The sequence below is a fragment of the Balaenoptera ricei genome, chromosome 16 (assembly GCF_028023285.1).
Source record: "Balaenoptera ricei isolate mBalRic1 chromosome 16, mBalRic1.hap2, whole genome shotgun sequence".
NCBI lineage: Eukaryota > Metazoa > Chordata > Mammalia > Artiodactyla > Balaenopteridae > Balaenoptera > Balaenoptera ricei.
The window spans coordinates 115,545,520-115,564,460 of record NC_082654.1 but is presented as its reverse complement, the minus strand read 5'-3'; the positions used below and the strand labels follow the sequence as shown (position 1 = coordinate 115,564,460).

The following is an 18,941-nucleotide window of genomic DNA, read 5'->3' as shown; positions in this document are numbered from 1 at the left end:
ATACATAAACTAGAGATAATACCTACTTACCTCTAAGGCATACTGGGGGATTAGATGAGCTAAATCTGTAGAAAGCTGTTAGCACAGTGCCTAGTAAGGGTCCAAGAAATGGTACTATTATAAACTTGTATGTATGTATGCATATCTTAATGAGCTTTTATTAGCTACATTCATTAAAGGTTTTCTCTGACCTATGGTCTGCTTTTAGATTTCAGAATACATTTCATTCTGCACATTCTATGTTTACTATAACAATTATTATCATCATCAATTCAAACACATCTTTTGTATCCCTGATGATACTCATCATTTTTTAAATAATCTTAAATCTTTCTTCCCTTCAACATGGGATAAAAAACCTATCACATTGCTGTAAATCCCCATCAGAAACCCATGCTGCCCCCAATGACTTACCAAATCCGCTACTTTAGCCAGATCAATCATCATGTTAATGTCACATCCACATTCAATAATGGTGAGTCTGCGCTTTTTACCTATAAGTGAAAAGATAAAAATTTTACTTTTAAAAAGCCTTGGAAAAAAATCTGTTAACTCTAATTATTATTTTTAATTGCATCTAGTAAAGCACCTCGTACATTCACAAGAGTATGCCAGAAGTTCATTTTTATAGGAGAAAACTGATCAAATAAAGTAAATTTCAAATAAAGTAAATTAGTTTTCTTATTATGTTCTCTAATTTTAAAATAATATCAAAAGCCTACCCATAGGAATCAAGTGCTCAAACAGGTAAAATTCCAACTGGAATGGGCAGACAAGTAGGCTTCATGATGGCTGTGATCCCGCTGTTCAGCAGTGGGCCAAAGCTTCTGTCTCTATCAAAGCTTCCCCTGTTCTCACTACCGCGAAAAAACCCTCAAACCTAATGCGACAGAATGTTCATGGAGCGATCATTATTTCTAAATTAAGCTAAAAGAAATCAGTCAAAATGATGGGAATGCCTTAAAGAAAAAGAAAAGGCTCAATCCAACTATGTTATTACTATGAGAAGAGATTTCAGATTCTACCACTGCCATCTGGGAATTTGTTTCATCCTCCCTCAGACTTTAGAAACATCACCATTTCCCAGAGCAGACAAGTTCTCACAGGAAAAAGAAAGGAAAAACTCCTTCACTTCCACAAGAACGTGGCTTCAGGAGGGCAAACAGGTGCACCTGGTACATAGCAGGTGTTCACTATCTGTTAAATGAAGGTGCTCACCATGACCAAGCCAGCCTGCCCAGGCCTGCCAAGCCTTTCAGAGGAGCACAGCTGGCAAATCCATACAGCAGTTAGAATAAGGTATACATCTACATCATTATTATCTCTGGGAATCTATCCTTTTCTGAAGCTACAGCCGCCTTAATAAAAGTACAAGAGCAGTAACATGGAGTGACGGTATTACTTTACCATTTACCAGTGAAGAAAATGTTAAACAAAGACATGCATGTCCCACAGATGACAGCACCTCCTACCTGACACGATTGTTACAGGGCCTCTGATCTCTGTCAGCTTCTGCCTGGTAAAGTTCCGAATGAGGCACTGGATCAAAGTGCTCTTTCCAACTTTTGGAGGCCCCATCACCACTACCACTATTGGTGGGGGCTCTAGTGGAGTTCGATCAACCACTGGAATGTGATGCTTTTTTGTCTTCAAATCCTGAGTCCTATTTGTTTAAAAAAAAAAAAAAAGTAAATTCACTTTCAAAATATAAATGGCATCATCCCTAGAAGCACAAACTTTAAAGAGAGCAGAACAGACAATGTGTGAATACAATTAACTTGTTAACTTCTGGCCCCAATCCAAATAACCACTTCAGTAAATATATACAACACAATAGCAGAGCTGAAAACTATACACACCTTAAATCTGGTTGACTTTAATAGTTTAAAAAGAAAACAAGAGGCAAACATGGAGGCAGTGCACCATAATAAATAAAAGCAGAGGCTATTGGGTTAAATTTGGCTCTCCTACTAGGAGAAGTTAATTCAATAATGTTTAAAGTACATTGCCTTTAAAGTACCTACAATAAGGACCCATTAAATAAAGCTGTTTAATACTACATACTCCAATTATATGAAACATATCCGGAAAATAACACAAGCACACCTGTTACCACAGAGGTTGTGTAAAGTTTACAAACAACAAATTCTATAAAGAAAAACTCTTTTTCTCTTGGACAAAAGAAGCCAATCAGTGTGCAGATGCTGGAGGCAAAGTGACGTCCACAGGAAAGACTTCTCACATTTCAGTATAAAATATATGACCTGCATCTCCATGTCCTTCAGAGTTGGAACAGACTCGTGAATCCAAACCTCTGGAGAGGCTCCTACTACTTAAAAAGAATAACCGGAAGAACCACTGACTCCAGCTAAACATACCTGTGAAAGGATCTCGCCATCCGCACAGCAGACTGGACGGCAAACGCTCTGGGGTTTCGCTTCCGGGCACCCTCCTCATCTCCAAGTTGGAGATCCTGCAGGTGACGTTTCTTCTTCTTTTCAGCTTTGGGCCCACTGTTTTTCTTTCTATGTTTCTTCTGGTCCTTAGTCTCCATAGTAGCTTTTTACCAAACCACAACTAACTCTAACCTATACTGAGTGGGGTGGGGGCAGGGGAAGCATTTTAGAATCCAGAAAACACCCATAGAAAAACAGTAAATTTCATTTACGTCTTTTCGAAGAGATATATATTTGTTTACCCAACAGGCATGGAAACTGCTTAATATTACCCCGACTTCTGGGACTTCCTGGTGGCGCAGTGGTTAAGAATCCGCCTGCCAATGCAGGGGACACGGGTTCGAGCCCTGATCTGGGAAGATCCCACGCGCCGCAGAGCAGCTAAGCCCGTGCACCACAACTACTGAGCCTGAGCTCTAGAGTTCGCGAGCCACAACTACTGAGCCCTCGTGCCACAACTACTGAAGCCGGCGTGCCTAGAGTCCATGCTCCGCAACAAGAGAAGCCACTGCAATGAGAAGCCCGCGCACCGCAACGAAGAGCAGCCCCCGCTCGCAACTAGAGAAAGCCCGCGCACAGCAACAAAGATCCAACACAGCCATAAATAAATAAATTAATTAATTATCCCCAATTTCACTTATCTCTGTTATGCTATAAATTAGTTACCTCTGCTTAAGTGACTTTTTATTTGTCTTAAATGTCTACATCAGCACTGTCCATTTCTGCAGTGATGAAAATATTCTATATTTTTCAGCACAGTAGCCACCAGCCACATGTAGCTACTGAGAACTTAAAATGTACCTAGTGAAACTGAGAAACTGAATTTTAAATTTTATTTAATTTTAATTAATTCAACTCTAAATTTAAATAGCCATATGTGACGAGTGGTTACCATACTAACTCAGCCCTAAATATCAACTGGACTAATGAAATGGCCTCCAAACTTACACTATTTTTAAGATATTTTATTCTGAACAACTAAAGCATTTTAACAACCCTCCAACATAATAGCAGTATTACTTTTAAAACTGTTGAATATGTAAAATTTTCAAGTTCTAATACTCATCTATATGCCTTTAAAAAACAGCAATATCTCCGTGCGTGAGATCTGACTGACTGTGGATGACGCCTGGACACCACATGGATTTGTAGAGACCCTTACAATGACTTCCGAGAGGCCCAGGAATTTATGGCCCATAAATTGGAAACCACTGGATTAGAGAGTTCTTTAGGAAATTGGGTCGCATACAATCTGCTGTGCTTGCTTGAAAAAGAAAAAAAGGGTGGGGTGGGGTCACTTCATTCAACTAAGGTACTGAATTCATTTCAGTTCGATAAATATTTGCATCGGCCTATAATGCACTAGGCATTGTGCATAGAGACGGCTACAGCTGCGATCTGAACTAGTGGAAGAAATACAAACGTACGTCTTCTGTACCATGCTATAAGGGCCGCATCAGAAGTGTGCACAACCGCTGGAGGTCAGCCAGAGGTTCCCACGGACACACACCAGAGGAAACAGAAAGTCCACGTATACCAGCATAATGTCAAAAAACCCTAGCCGGGAGTCAGGAGAGCTGGGTTCTAGGAACGCTTTCACTAAACAGCTGTAGAATTCCAGAGACATTATTTTTCTCCTCCACTATATTTGGGTTCCGAACTTGTACGGATGCCTTCCTCCTTTTTTCGGGGTATGGGGGTGGGAAAAGCACAATTTGGAGTCCACAGATCTGGCTCCGGTTTAAGTCACCTGCTAGCATTACCCCGGTAGGAAACGACCTCTCACCTCTCCCTGTCACCTCCCCTCCCGGTGCCGGCTCTCTGCGTGAATTCATTCAGCACTTCTCCGGCAGGTACCTAATATGTCTGCCCGGGCCACGAGGCGCTGCTCGGGAGCAGACTGTCCGGGAGAACCGAGCGAGGACCTTACCACGCGCGCGACTCGCGACCCTCCCGGAGCCCCAGCCCCGAAGACCCCACCGCCGCCGCCTCCCCCAGCCCGCGACCGTTACCGGGAACACAACTGCAGCTCCTCCTCAGGCCCGCATGGACAGCGCCGGAAACGGAAATACAACGTACCCGAGGACTCTACACGCCGGCGGGAAACAAGGAGGAAAAGAAAGAGAACTGCGGAGGGACGACTTTCAGGGGAAAGCCGAAGGAAGGCTCGTGATTTGCTGAGGGCGGACGCAGGCAAAGTTTGTGCGGGGCTCTCCATCTGGAGCCCCGCCCCGCCCCACCCCGCTGCCGCGCCGCGGGGCGTCGCTTTGCAGCCCAGCAGCCGCACTGCACTGGTGATACCCTGGGTCTCCGAGCCCCGGGTGCAGCGCACGCCCGAGTTCACCCGGAGGCCGTGGTGACGGTGCGGCATGGTACCCGCTCCCTGGTTCGGGACAAAAGCCAGAAATAACACATTTATCCTGGTCACCCCGGAGTCACTGCGCCGGCCAACTCCTAAAGCCCCAGGCACTGCGTCCTCCGACTGGCCCAATGGAGTAGCACTCGGATGGGAGTCGCACTGGTTGGTCCGCTTGCTCATCCTTAAAGATGACAGAGCTGGAGATTTCTCGGACGTCTTTAGTGCTAGGACCCTCTTTTGCTGGGACCAACACTCTGAGGGCAGGGACAGACTCTGACCCAGCACGAAATGCTTTGGCCTTTCTCTGTTGCAGGAAAAAGAGCTTTCCCTGGGGGATGCACTTCTTGCCGTTTTCTTGAAGCACAACTTTGCCTTCCCAGGGCTCTGCCCATTCCCACCTCTCGGGTGAGCTGGAATACCCTAGTGCCTACAAAGCTAGGTACATTTTCAGAGTTTGAATCTCCCTCTTGTCTTGGAGGCTTTCTTTTCAATATGATCCCACCAAAGCACCCGAGGCTCAGTTCTTCTACCTCACAAAACTAGGCTCATCTATGCTTCATGCCTTTTCACAGCGGACCTGTTCTCTCCCTCAGCATCCCACAGGTATTCACTCTGCCTACACTACACATTCTGTGCTGTGCTTGGGAGGCTACTGTATAGGGCACACACTTCTCTCATCTGTGAAGAGCTTATAATTTTGTGACACCCTACAATACTGTTCCCCTCACTTCTTGGAGATTTCAGTATACAGGTACGTAATCCTTCTAACAACCTCTTGGCTCCATGAATCCCACTCTTATCCTCTTTCTCACCTCAGACTCTCACTCTCCCTGTGATCACACCCTAGACTTTGTCCCGTTCAAGGAATGGAACCCTGGAAGCATCCCACTATAACCACCACCTGCTTTCTTTACAGGTTACTCCCTCTAATGCCCTGAAATCAAGACCTCCAACCCACATCGTACTACCTTATTCCCTTATGACTTCTCCCTCCCTAGTAACCTAGCTTAAACTCCATGGTGAATCATTATCATCAGTATCTTGCATCCTCAACTCCCTCCCCTCCCTGTCACCTCATCATACCTGCTGGGTAAATTGAGAGCCCTGGATAAACCCAATTGCCCATCTACTCCATACTACAGCAGTGCATGGCTGGAGGAAAACCCAGAACCATGCGGACTACCCTCACTTTAATAATTCTAACTTTGCTTGGTCTATGCCATTCTTCTAAATGTGTATTTCACACCTCCTCTTCCCTCTTCGATCCTTCTCACCACCTCCCCCTTCCTTGCTTCCTACTTCACTGAGAAAATGGAAGTGGAGACTCCCGTCACCAAAGACTTCCACCACCACATCCAGCTGTGTCCCTCTCTGCTGCCTGCCTGTTACTGTAGATGAACTACCCCTGTGTCCACCTAAAGGAATTCTGTACTTGAGTGCTGGATCGCGTCATCCCTCACTACTCCAGGGCGTCACTCCCGCCCGTCTATTCTCTCCCCAGCATCATGTCTTCATTGGACTATTCCCATCATACAGCATGCAGTTATTTCTCTCATCTTCAAAACAAACAAACTCCTCATGACCCCATTTCCTCTGTGTTACTACACCTTTCCCCTGCTCCCCTTTGAGGCAAAATTTCACAAAAGAACTGTCAGTATGTTTTCTGGTTCCTCTCCTCCTATTCTTTGATTCACTTTGCTCCCAGAATACCACCTGCCACCCTGGCTGCTCCTCCACGGTGGCCTTTGCTGGTTCTTCCACTCCTGCCTGACCTATTAAAGTGATAGCCCACAGGGCTCAGCCTTTGGTCTTCTTCTGTGTCTATACTTATTCCCTTGGTGACTTCATTCTGTCTTTTAGTTTTATATGCCATCTGTATCAGTCACTGATTTATTGTAACTGTGCTACAAATTCATCCTTCATTACCTACTCTGCAAAAATGGAGTTAGGCCCTTTATATTTCCTTTGACACTGGTATGATGTTAGGTGTTGTCAACAGAGGGTGACGGAGAGACTTTGCAGGAGGAAGCAGTCTTTCTTCCTGGTTCTGCTGTGCTTCCTGGCTGGGCTTCTGAAGGTGGGTACTTCTCCAGGGCCAGCTCCTCCGGTATGTGGTGGCCAGCAGCCCCCCATTCCCCCATCCCAACTTCCCAGCAGTTGTGTCATGGTGTGACTCTCGCAAGGCACCGCCCCTTTCTGCAGCACCTAAAGAGGGATTTCCAACAAGTTCCAGTGGCACAGCACCACAGGGACTCCCCTGACACTGGTAGGCCATGGCCACACCCCTCCAATGAAGTCTGGATCTCAGCGGTTGGGGGGCAAGTGTGGGGCTGGGGGAGGGACCTCTTCCTGGGCCCTCCACCTCCACCCTAGGGTAGCGGCTGCTCCTCACATCTGTTGTTCTTATATGCTTTAGAGTTCTCTTTACTTCTTACTAAGTCCATGCCTCATTGCTCCAATTCCCTGTTGGAGTTAATAATTCTTGGGGTTTTTTTGCACAGTTAATTCAGTAATTTTTATATTCTCCTTTTATCATTTGTTATAAGTTTCTTAAATAAGAGAATTTCATAGGCTATATGTCACCAATGACATGTACAAAATAAGTTATAGGAAGAGATTATGTTTACACACACTTCAGCAATAGTGATATGGATGATTTATTCTGGAACACACTACAAGCCTTAAAATTCAGTAATTGTGAAATTAAAGGCTAAAAATATGCAGATTTGTAGCAAAACACACTGCGGAATAAATCAAATATCTCTCAGCAATGGAAAATAATAACAAACATTATTTAATTGTTAAACAGTAAAAATAGCTAACATTTATTTAGCATGTGAAAGACACCTTAGTAAGCACTTTACATTTCATCTCATTTATTCCTCACAAAACCACTATCAGTAAGGTATATTTTTATTGTCAATTTATTACTAAGGAAAATGAGGTAAAGAGAGCTTTAGTAGCTGGTGGTTACTTAACAGTGTCAGGATCAAGACTTAAACCAGGTAGTTTGACACCAAGGCTAATACAGGAGAAATGAGAAACTAATATTTCTCAAGAAAATACTGCAAACACACTGAAAACTAAGCATCTGTATTATAACTTTTCCTGTAGTGAGTATCAGAAAACAGAATCCAAACTGGATTGGGCAAATGGAGAATGTATTGGTTAATAGAGCTGACAGGCCGAAGAGTATAAATGACTTCAAGAAAAGCTTGATTCAAGGGCACACATAATGGCACATCTCTCCATTTGCGGTTATGTTTTCCTTTATCATGGATTCTGTATTTAGGCTTCATTTGGTATCAAGATGGCTCTCAGCAGCAATAAGTCCACATCCACCAGGTTAAATTTCAAAGAGGAAAGGAAAGGAGAGGGTTGAGGAAGAAGGGAAAAGGGAAAGAGATACTTCCACAGAAGTCCTAGCCTATAACTGTTGAATTGTTGTAAAATACCATCCTGTAATAATTCTTAACATAAACTTCGCCTGTTCAAATTACAGTGTGGTTTCTTTTTCCCGATTGGACCCTGATCAATATAATATCATTTGCCAACAACTCCCAAATTTGTATCAGTGACTCAGACCTCTCTCCTGAACTCCAGCCACCTCCCTGACAATCCAGCTGGATGTCAAATAGACATCTCAAACATAACAGGCCCTAATGGAACTAATGATCTTCTCTCTAACTGGCTGCCCAGCTTTTATCTCAGTTGATGACAGTTCTGTCCGTAAAGATGATTAAGCCAAACACCGTGGACACATCCTGGCCTCCTCTCTTTTTCTATCCTCGATATCCAACCTGTCAGGAAATTCCTGTTGATCCTACCTTTAAAATATAACCAGTATCCAACCACGTATCACCATCTCCAATACTCCTGCTCTGGGCTGAGCCCCATCTTACCACACATGGGTTACTGCATGACCTCTTAATTAGTCTTCCTCCAACCACCCGTACCCTTGCACAGTCACTTCACAATGCAGCAGCCAGAGTGATCCTGTAAAAATGTAAGGCATCAATCGCAATTTAAATTGGTATAAACACCTTGGAAGATGGTTTGGCATATCTATTATTACTGAGCATACACCTACTCTACAAGCCAGCGACAGAAATATATACTGAAAGACATGTACAAGAATGTTCATAGCATTGTCCAAACTTGGAAAACCCCAAAAGTCCATCAATAGAAGCATGAATAAACTATAGTATATTTATACAATGGAATAATACGTAACGATGAAAATAAGCTGCCTTGAGCAACAACATGGATGAGATTTAGCAAAAGAAGTGAGACACAAGAGAATATGTTGTATGACTCCATTTATATAAAATTTGAAACTAGGTGATAGAAGTCAAGATAATTTACTTTTGTAGAGGAGGGGATGTATGACCAGGTTGGGCCCTGGGGACAGCTTCTCGAATGCCAGTGATGTTCTCTTTCCTCATCTGGTGCTAACTGATGGGTATGTTTACTTTGTAAATATTTATTGGGCTGTACACTTGTGCTTTGTGTGCTTTCTGAGTGTATATTATATTTAATTTTCAAGTTTATAAAACAAACATGTAAGATCATGTTATTCGTCTGCTCAGAGCCCTTCAACGGCATCCAATTCACTTCAGGAAAAAGTCAAAATCCTTACAATAACCTCCCAGCTCTGCAGACTTCGGTCCCATCTTCTCAGACCTCATTTCCTATTACACTCTCCTTTGCTCACTGGACTTCAGTGCCACTGGCCTCCTTGCTCTTCCTTGAAGACGCAGGTATGTTCCTGCCTTTGAGTCTCTGCACTGGTTTCTCTTCCTCCAGATATTCATGTAGCCAGTTCCTTCACCTCCTTTAAGCTTTTGCTCAACTGTCCCATCTCTCTGAAGCCTTTTCTGACTTCCCACCCTCACCGCCAGTGCTCTTATCCTGACCCAATTTTTATAGCATTTATCACCTTGAAACATACAAACATGTAATTAACTCTCTCTCTCTGCTAAAGGCAGGGAATTTTGTATGTTTTATTCACTGGTACAAGTGGCTAGAACAGTGCCTGGCATATATAATACCTGTTTGTTGAATAATGAATGGATTTAAATGAAAATGTGGTAGGCATCTTCTGACATGATCCCAATGATCCCCACCTGCTGGTATTCACACCTTTGAAGTCGCCCTGGCGTTTGAAGCCGGACCTACTGACTCGCTTCTAATGAATGGAAACTAACAAAAGTGATGGGATGTCACTTCTGTGGTTAAGTTATAAATGACTATGACTTCCTTCCTGTGGGTATACTCTCTCCTGCCATCTCAGCTTGCACACTTTCATGAAGCAAGCTGAGGACAGCCTCCAAGTGTTCCTCTCAGTGAGGGACTGAGGCCCTCAGGCTAAGAGCCTGCACAGACCTGAATCCTGCCAACAACCACGGTGAGTGAGCCTGGAGGCTTATCTTTCCCCAGTCGACCTTTGAGATGATAACAGCCAAGACTGTGGTCTGTCAGAGGCCCTAGGCCAGAGGCACCCATCTAAGCTGTGCCCAGATGCTGACCCACAGAAACTGTGAGATAAAAGTGTTGCTGTAAGCCACTAAGTTTGGTAATTTGTTACATAGCAATCAACAACTAATACAGGAAAACAAAACATGAACCTGTTAAACAATACAGATAGAAAGCAGAAGTCAGAGAAAAAACATGAATGCTTATAAGTACCTACAATTTGACAGGCACTTCCAAATGCTTTTAATATGTTATCTCAAAAATGGATATACAGTAAGTGACATGTTAGAGTTCTCCAGAGAAACAGAACCAATAGGGATGTGTGTGTACGTAGAGAGAGAGAAAGAGAGAGATCTATGTTAAGGGACTGGCACACATGATTGTGGGAATGGCAAGTCTGAAATGTGCAGGGTAAGCCACCAGTCTGAGACCTAGGGAAGAATTAATGTTGCAGCCTGAGTCTCTAGAGACAGAACGCCCTCTCTTAAGGCCTTCAACTGACTGGATGAGGCCCACCCACATTATGGAACGTAATCTGGTTAACAAAGTCTACTTATTTAAATGTTCATCTCATCTCAAAAAAAAAAAAACCTGCACAGCAACATCAGAACTGGTGTTTGATGAATTATATCGGTACTGTGACCTACTCAAGTTGACACATAAAATTGACTATCACAAATGGCAAAGCTATCGGATTTCAGGTAAGGGAAACAACAGCATGGGCTAGAGCTCTCAGGCCATTTTTCAGAAGATTCATCAAAAATGGGTTAACAGGGACTTCCCTGGAGGCGCAGTGGTTAAGAATCCGCCTGCCAATGCAGGGGACACGGGTTCGAGCCCTGGTCCGGGAAGATCCCACATGCCACGGAGCAACTAAGCCCGTGCGCCACAACAGCTGAGCCTGCGCTCTAGAGCCCACGAGCCACAACTACTGAGCCCGCGTGCCACAACTACTGAAGCCCACGTACCTAGAGCCCCTGCTCTGCAACAAGAGAAGGCACCACAATGAGAAGCCCAAGCACTTCAACGAAGAGTAGCCCCCGGTCGCCGCAACTAGGGAAAGCCCCTGTGTGCAACAAAGACCCAATGCAGCCAAAAATAAAAATTAATTAATTTTTAAAAATGGGTTAACATAGGGACTTCCCTGGCGGTCCAGTGGTTAAGACTCTGCACTCCCAATGCAGGGTGCATGGGTTCGATCCCTGGTCAGGGAACCAAGATCCCACATGCCGCAGCCAAAAAAAAAAGGGTTAACATGTTTGAAGAAGATAAGGAAGAGGTTTACATATGAGAAAAAGACACATGAGCAAAGACTGCAAGCATTTAGGGTAAAGAGAATTAATATTTTTGTCTATCAAGTACTTATTTCTTTGCATTATGAAATAGTGCAATGCCCCTGGCCACCAGTATAAAAAAATGCAATGTAAATAATACATATATGATACAAAGAATGAAACACAGGCATACATATTATCCAACTTAAGGAAAATAATATAACCAATAACTTTAAAGCTCCCTGTGTGCTCTCCTCAATGAGATCCTGAAAAAAGCAACCCTTATTAATAATTTTATCATTACGAATATCATATTCATTATAGTTTTATTGCTATGTACACTTCCATAAATTATGTATTAAGTTAAATATTTTTAGACTGCTACATAGTATTCTATTATATGAATATAATATTATAAATTTATTCATTCTTCTGTCTACTATATGTTTGGGTTGCTACTAGTTTTTGGTTTTGCTCTTATAAACAATGTCTCCTGGTACATATGTGAAATTGCCAGATCAGAGGAACTCACGTGATACTGCCAAACGATTTTCAAAAGTAAGTCTACCACAACAATGAGATAATACTACACGCATATTAGAATGACTAAATTTTTTTTAAAAATCTACAAGACCAAATGGTGGTAAGGATGTGAAGCAACAGGAATGCTCATTCATTGCTGGTAGAAATGCAAAATGGTACAGCCCCTTTGGAAGATAGTTTGGCAATTTCTTACAAAGCTAAACATACTCTTACCACACAATATGGCAATCGTGCTCCTAGGTATTTGGCCAACTTATTTGAAATTTATCTCCATGCAAAAACCTATTCATAATAACCCAAAAGTGAAGCAACCAAGATGTCCTTCAACACGTGAATGGATAAGTATGATACATCCAGACATTGCAATATTATTCAGTATTAAAAGGGAATCACACAACAATATGAATGAATTTTAAATGCCTTTTGCTAAGTGAAAGCAGTCAGCCCCCAAAATATGACATTGCAGAAAAGGCAAAACTATAAGGATGGAGAACAGATCAGTAGTTGCCTTATTATTGTCAGTAACACTTATTTCAACAAAAGGACAGTGGGGTCAAAAGAACACAGGAGTCATTTTGAAAGGACTCCCAGTGACCAAAGATGGGACCATTTAAGCATAGAAGAATAGACTGCAATTGATTGAAAACCTTTAAATATGTAAAAGTCCATGAATTCAAATAATACACAGGAGATAGATGGAGAGGGAGCAGAAAAAAAGAACTTCATTGGTCAGCATTGGAGATAGCTAGAAAATCAACCCTTTACTCTGAAATTAATGATGGAGAATTTTTCTCTAAATAACTCCAACCATAAATACGGAAATGATCTAATTAGAAAAATACATTTTTGACCCTCATGAAATAATTGTTTCATGCAATAATTATTAATGATGATATAAGGATTAGAAGAAAGTTGACGGGGAACTTGACAAAACCACCAAGCTGTCATCACCTAAAGCCATCGATCAATCTTAGGGTCACTATAAGTGTGAGTGTCAAAGATTAGGTGTCTACTCATATGATGATGATGACGTATACGGCACCACCTATCAAGTATTCGGGCCGTCAAAAGCTGAACCTGAATCTAGTCAAGCCTTCAGTTCTAATTTCCCACTTAAAGGAAATACAAGGGATTTGAGAACAATTTCAAATGCCACCACCAGGAAGCAATCAGCCAAATCAACAATCAAGCAATATATTACAGGGCAATGGACCTGTTTTCTTCAAGTCAATGGCATAAAAAAGAGGGGTGGGAGACAGCATTCAATTTAAAAAAGACTTGAGAGACCTAACCACCAAATGCATAGTGTGGACTGTGTTTGAATCCCGATTTGAACACACCAACTATAAAAAGATATTTTTGAGACCATCAGGAATTCTGAGTGTAGACTGGACACTAAATAACATTAAAGAATTACTAAAGTTGTTGGGTTTGATAACAGCACTGTGGTGTTATACAAGAAAATGTCTACTTTTTAGGATCCATACTGGAGTATGTAGGAGTAACATGATATGGTATCAGAGATTTGCTTTAAAGTTGACAAGAAAACATAAAAAAAGATAAAAGAAGTGTATCAAAATGTTGACATTTGTTGATCCAAGTGAAGGGCATCATCCAATCCCCTCTGCTTTTGTATATATATTTTTAAATTTCTATAATAAAAAGTTTTTTAAATAGCCTCTCTCCTTTGGCCTCACATTATCCAGGAGCCACATACTTTTTCTTTCTTCCCTCATAAAGAGATGCTTCTCAAAAGTGTTGTCAACTTTCAGTCTCCATTTTCTCACTTTACCTTACTTTTCAATGCACTACAATTTTGATTTCACACCCACTGCTCTAAATTACCTTCAATAAATTCCCCAGTGATTTTTATGTCATCACATTGCAAAGTTTCAATTTTTATTTCATTTGATGTCGAAGGACCATTGAAGAGTTACACATTTTGCTCAAAAGTGACTTCCTTGGGCTTCATGTATATATATATCTCCTACTGATTCTGATTCTCTGGAGAACCCTATCATCTTTTTTATTATACTGAATACCTTCTGCACTTACTGGCTGCTTCCACCACAAGAATGCAAGCTCTGTTCAGATCAGAATTTTGTCTCGTTTGCTCACTTTGTGCCTAAACCATAGAACAGGATCTGGCACATAGTTGATGCTCAGTAAATAATTACAAAAGCGACAGAACATTTTATTAATATTTTAAAATACTTTTGACAGGTCAGTTTTTACATTCTAAATCTTGAATCCATGTGAAACTTTTTGTTACATGCTAAAGATCTAGCCTTACCAAGATACTTAGCAGTACTTTTTAAAGCCACTAGTATTTGGTATCCCAGGAGCTACGAAACCCATCCCAAGAAACTCCACCAAATTTCATCAGATTTATGGTACCTAGACATTTGGGTGAATTGCTCTTTCTCAAAATCCTCTAAATTTGCGAATGTTCCTGGCATTCCAGAAAATCATCTTTTTGACTGCAAGGTAAGGCTGGAATTCGGTAAGACACTATCAGGCTAGTTTTCCTTCGAGGGCTTTGTAGGCACTGGCTTCATAAGTAGACCTTGTTCCTTAAAAATGACATCATACCCAGGACTTCCCTGGCAGTCCAGTGGTTAAGACTTCGCCTTCCAATGCAGGGGGTATGGGTTTGATCCCTGGTCAGGGAGCTAAGATCCCACATGCCTCCGGTGGAAAAACCAAAACATAAAACAGAAGCAATGTTGTAACAAATTCAATAAAGACTTTAAAAATGGTCCACATCAAAAAAACCCCAAAAACCTTAAAAAAAAAAAAAAAAAGACATCATACCCAATCAAATATGCAACACTAACAAATGTGATGCTCTAGTTAAGTCCTTAGTTGCTCAATCAATTTGTCCAAATATATCCTGGTTAAAAAGGAAAGATTCTTATTGAACCTATGAAAATAACTATATTGCCACGAAAGTAAGGAGACATAGTAATAGTTTCTGAATTCTGAGATGCCAGTGAGACTCAGACATCATTTTTTAATGTTTCAGTTTAGTTTACAAAAGCAGAGTCTACTAAATTGTTTTGGATTATAAATAGAAAAGTTTCCTCATAAATCCAGTTAATTATTTTGCTAGGCTGCTGTAACAAATACCAAAGGCTGAGTGGCTTAAACAACAGAAATGTATTTTCTCACCGTTCTGAAGGCTAGAAGTCCAAGATCAAGGTGTCAGTAGGTTTGGTTTCTCAAGAGGCCTCTCTCCCTTGGCTTGCAGATGGCAACCTTCTTGCTGTGTCCTCATGTGGACTTTCCCATTTGTGTGTGTTTGTGTGTGCTCCTAATGTCTCTTTGTGTGTCCAAATTTCCTCTTCTTATAAAGACATCAGTCAGATTCATTAAGGCCACCCTTAAGACCTCATTTTAACTTTATCATATCTTTATAAAGATCTTATGTCCAAATACTGTCATGTTTGGGGTACTGGGTGTTGGGACTTCAATATATGAATTTTGGGGGAACACAATTCATCCCATAACATACAGGAAATAGAAAATTAAAACTACATAAAATATTCCTATGAATAGCAATAATAAAATTTTTCTCATCAATTCATTTGATCCAATGTAATATATTCTTGTTCCTCTGGGTCTTGGGTTACTAGTCTGCTCTCCTGAAGCCATCTACTTTTGGACTGAAGAGTCTTGGAAATCCCAAGTCCACTGGTAAAGTCTGAAAGTTGTCCAAGTGATGTTATCTCAGAAGCTGTAACCAGGAGTCTATTCTTTGAAGTATCCATCATTGAAGTACTTTGGACAGTACTATTCCATGAGGCTCCATGACTGTCCTTTGTTGAAAACAGAAACTCTGACCTGTTGAGCTTATAGCAGAGTGCTCAGGCAAGCCTCAGAATGAAAAACTATCTGCAGATGACAGACACTTGGTGGCTGTGGTTAATTTATATCTGTAGCAAATAATAACAGAATGAGAATACAATTCTCTATTGAAGAATTGTACGTAACTACTTCATAAGAATTTTATTCCTAAGGTTATAAACATATTATCAACAAAGAGGGCACTGACAAACCTCCAGAGATATTCATGAAGTATAAAATTTCTGAAATATTTATATTAATAACACTTTACCTTTACAAATTTAACCTAGGGCAGATTGAGAAGTATCTCTTCTGATTTGTTAACTCTTTGCATGCAACTTTTACCATAGTAACTCATCAAACCAGCCTAGTTGTTACTAGTATCTCTCCTAAGTTGAAAGAACAAATCTTTGCGATTTTTCTTTGAAAAAAACCTCAGACAGTTCTAGGTGTTAAAGCTATACTGCCCACACAAAGATCACTGTCCTTACCTATCCTCAAGCAGAAAGAAACCTGATATCTTGTCCTTTATCCCTCAGTTCAGAGGAAAAGGGCTCTGATTGAGCCAAGGAGGGAAAGCTCCTTGTTCTGTGCTGAGAAAGATCACAAGACAAGGAAGGATCAGATGGATTCTCTTGAACCTCTCTTGGAGCCATCTACATGATTTTTCATGGCCACTGAAGTTGTCATAAGAGCAATTGCTGAGTCCACACATTTGATCACAAAATTCCAAATGAAGCTCTGACACTCAGCTCCAACTCCTTAACCTTGCTCTCCAGGCAGACTGAACCAGTGAAATGGTGATTGGGGGGCGTAGTCTAAGACATCTGAGAGCTTCCTGGGGGTCTCATTTGAACTGCATTCTTGAGTTATCAACTTTTCAGAGAATATGATGGAAGCTACTGACACTCCCAAGGAACATGCAGTTCGTGTATGAACAAGATCATAAAAATCTGTGGTTGCTAGGTTAGGAAGTATGCTGAATTAACAATGTCAGTCTCCTCATACCTGCTTATGAAACCCTGAATATACTCCAAAAGGGAGATGGTGGGAGCTCCAGAACCCACTGACCTCCAAACCCAACATCATTGCATGAAACTGAAATTCCAGAGGAGTGTAAAGTGACCAGATGAGGCAAACCATTTTTTATGCACGATTCTGGCGCTCAAGATGAAAAAAGAATTCTTATTTACACAACTTATGACAATATTCATTATATCAGTGCCAGTACAACAAGATTCACTGATAGCATCTTCAAGATGACACCAACACACTTCACTCAATTATTTACTGTGCGCAGTCTAGTACTGGGTTATACTATGCCACCGATTTATGCACTGACAATGAAAGGATGAGAAGACACAGATATACATGTATGAGAAAGTACTTGCATTTGCATGGGAAAGAAACCTCAACATTAACCCTTCATCATGCATGATGGATTTCAAGATTGCAAATATCAGTAAGATTCAACTACCCCTACCAAGTGCATAAGTAAAAGGATGCTTGTTACACAATCACTGTGGTAAAAAAAGTCTTCTTTGGATCTACCGCCAGAGTATATGACAATGTACAGTAACACCTGTACATCCCTGTTGTTTGAACTTCCATTTGCCTACGGAAGTTATAAATGAAATTTTGAGTACACTGTGGAGACTGCAAAAGAAAATTTAGATACCTAATGGATTATGTGGAGAGAGTGTATGTTCATGGGAGGCATGGCAGAAGCAGAAGACCAGAAACTGCAAGATTTCCACCAGAAACTTGGAATGTTTATACTTCAGTACTAACTGGTGATCAGAGGACAAACAACTCAGTAAAAGGCTGGCATAACAAATTTCAAAAGCTGATGGTAGGGCTTCCCTGGTGGCGCAGTGGTTGAGAATCTGCCTGCCAGTGCAGGGGACACGGGTTCGAGCCCTGGTCTGGGAAGATCCCACATGCCGCGGAGCAACTAGGCCCGTGAGCCACAATTACTGAGCCTGCGCGTCTGGAGCCTGTGCCCCGCAACAAGAGAGGTCGTGATAGTGAGAGGCCCGCACACCGCGATGAAGCGTGGCCCCCACTTGCCGCAACTAGAGAAAGTCCTCGCACAGAAACGAAGACCCAACACAGCCATAAATAAATAAATAAATAAATAAATAAATAAATAAATAAATAAATAAAAATTAAAAAAAAAAAAAAGCTGATGGTAGTGCATCATCCTTCAATTTGGAGATTTACTGAAGTGTTAAAGGATGAATAGCAAAGCAATGAATAAGTTATCACCCAGTTCTTGGTGGTCACATTCAAAGAGGGCCACCAATTTCACAACGATACTAACAAAATCAAATTCATATAACCAAAATTGTTAGCAGATATAACGAACATGAAACCAATAATCAGGTCAATATATACTCAAGAGCAATTGGTCATCGACTTAAGAGTAACCCTGCCAAACTTCATGAAGAATAAATGTGAAATCCAAAATCCATCATGAAATACAACAAAAATAACATAAATTTTTAATGAAGTTAAATGTTTGTATTATTTAATGGATCATGGACCAAATGTCTCAATGGATGTTTTGGACAGGACCAAAAGGGTTCCAGGACCCACATCAGACACCAAAATTCGTGGATGCTGAAATCCCTTATATAAAATGGTGTATTACTTGCATATAATTTATGCATACGCTCCCATGTACTTTAAACCAACTCTAGATTAAATAATACCCAATACAATGCAAATAATATGTAAATAGTTGTAAACACAACGTAAATGGTACGTAAACAGTGCTGGCATGCAGCAAATTCAAATTTTGCTTTTTGGAACTTTCCAGAATTTATTTTTCAAATATTTTCAATTTGCGGTTGGTTGAATGCATAGATGTAGAACCCTCGGGTATGGAGGGCCAACTGTATCTTACAATTTTATTTATCAGTCATAGTCAAAAAGCTGAAAATAAATTAGGTTAGATCATTATCTCCCGTATCATACAGAGGAAAG

The 18,941-nt window shown here is 41.2% G+C and overlaps 1 protein-coding gene across 2 annotated transcripts in view; it reads right to left on the bottom strand.

Annotated features, from left to right (window-relative positions):
- The window catches only part of BMS1 (BMS1 ribosome biogenesis factor), a 43,874-nt gene extending 39,318 nt beyond the window's left edge, over positions 1-4,556 (bottom strand). The window contains exons 1-4 of one of the 2 annotated variants that reach the window (XM_059900125.1): positions 4,469-4,556; positions 2,379-2,593; positions 1,473-1,663; positions 415-494 (exon numbers count right to left, since the gene is read on the bottom strand). In XM_059900125.1, coding sequence (XP_059756108.1) covers positions 415-494; positions 1,473-1,663; positions 2,379-2,554 — 447 coding nt within the window. In that variant the 5' untranslated portion in view covers positions 2,555-2,593; positions 4,469-4,556. The remainder of the gene's footprint in view (positions 1-414; positions 495-1,472; positions 1,664-2,378; positions 2,594-4,468) is intronic. The other variant, XM_059900126.1, reaches the window with a different exon arrangement.
- Between the last annotated feature and the right edge of the window lie 14,385 nt (positions 4,557-18,941).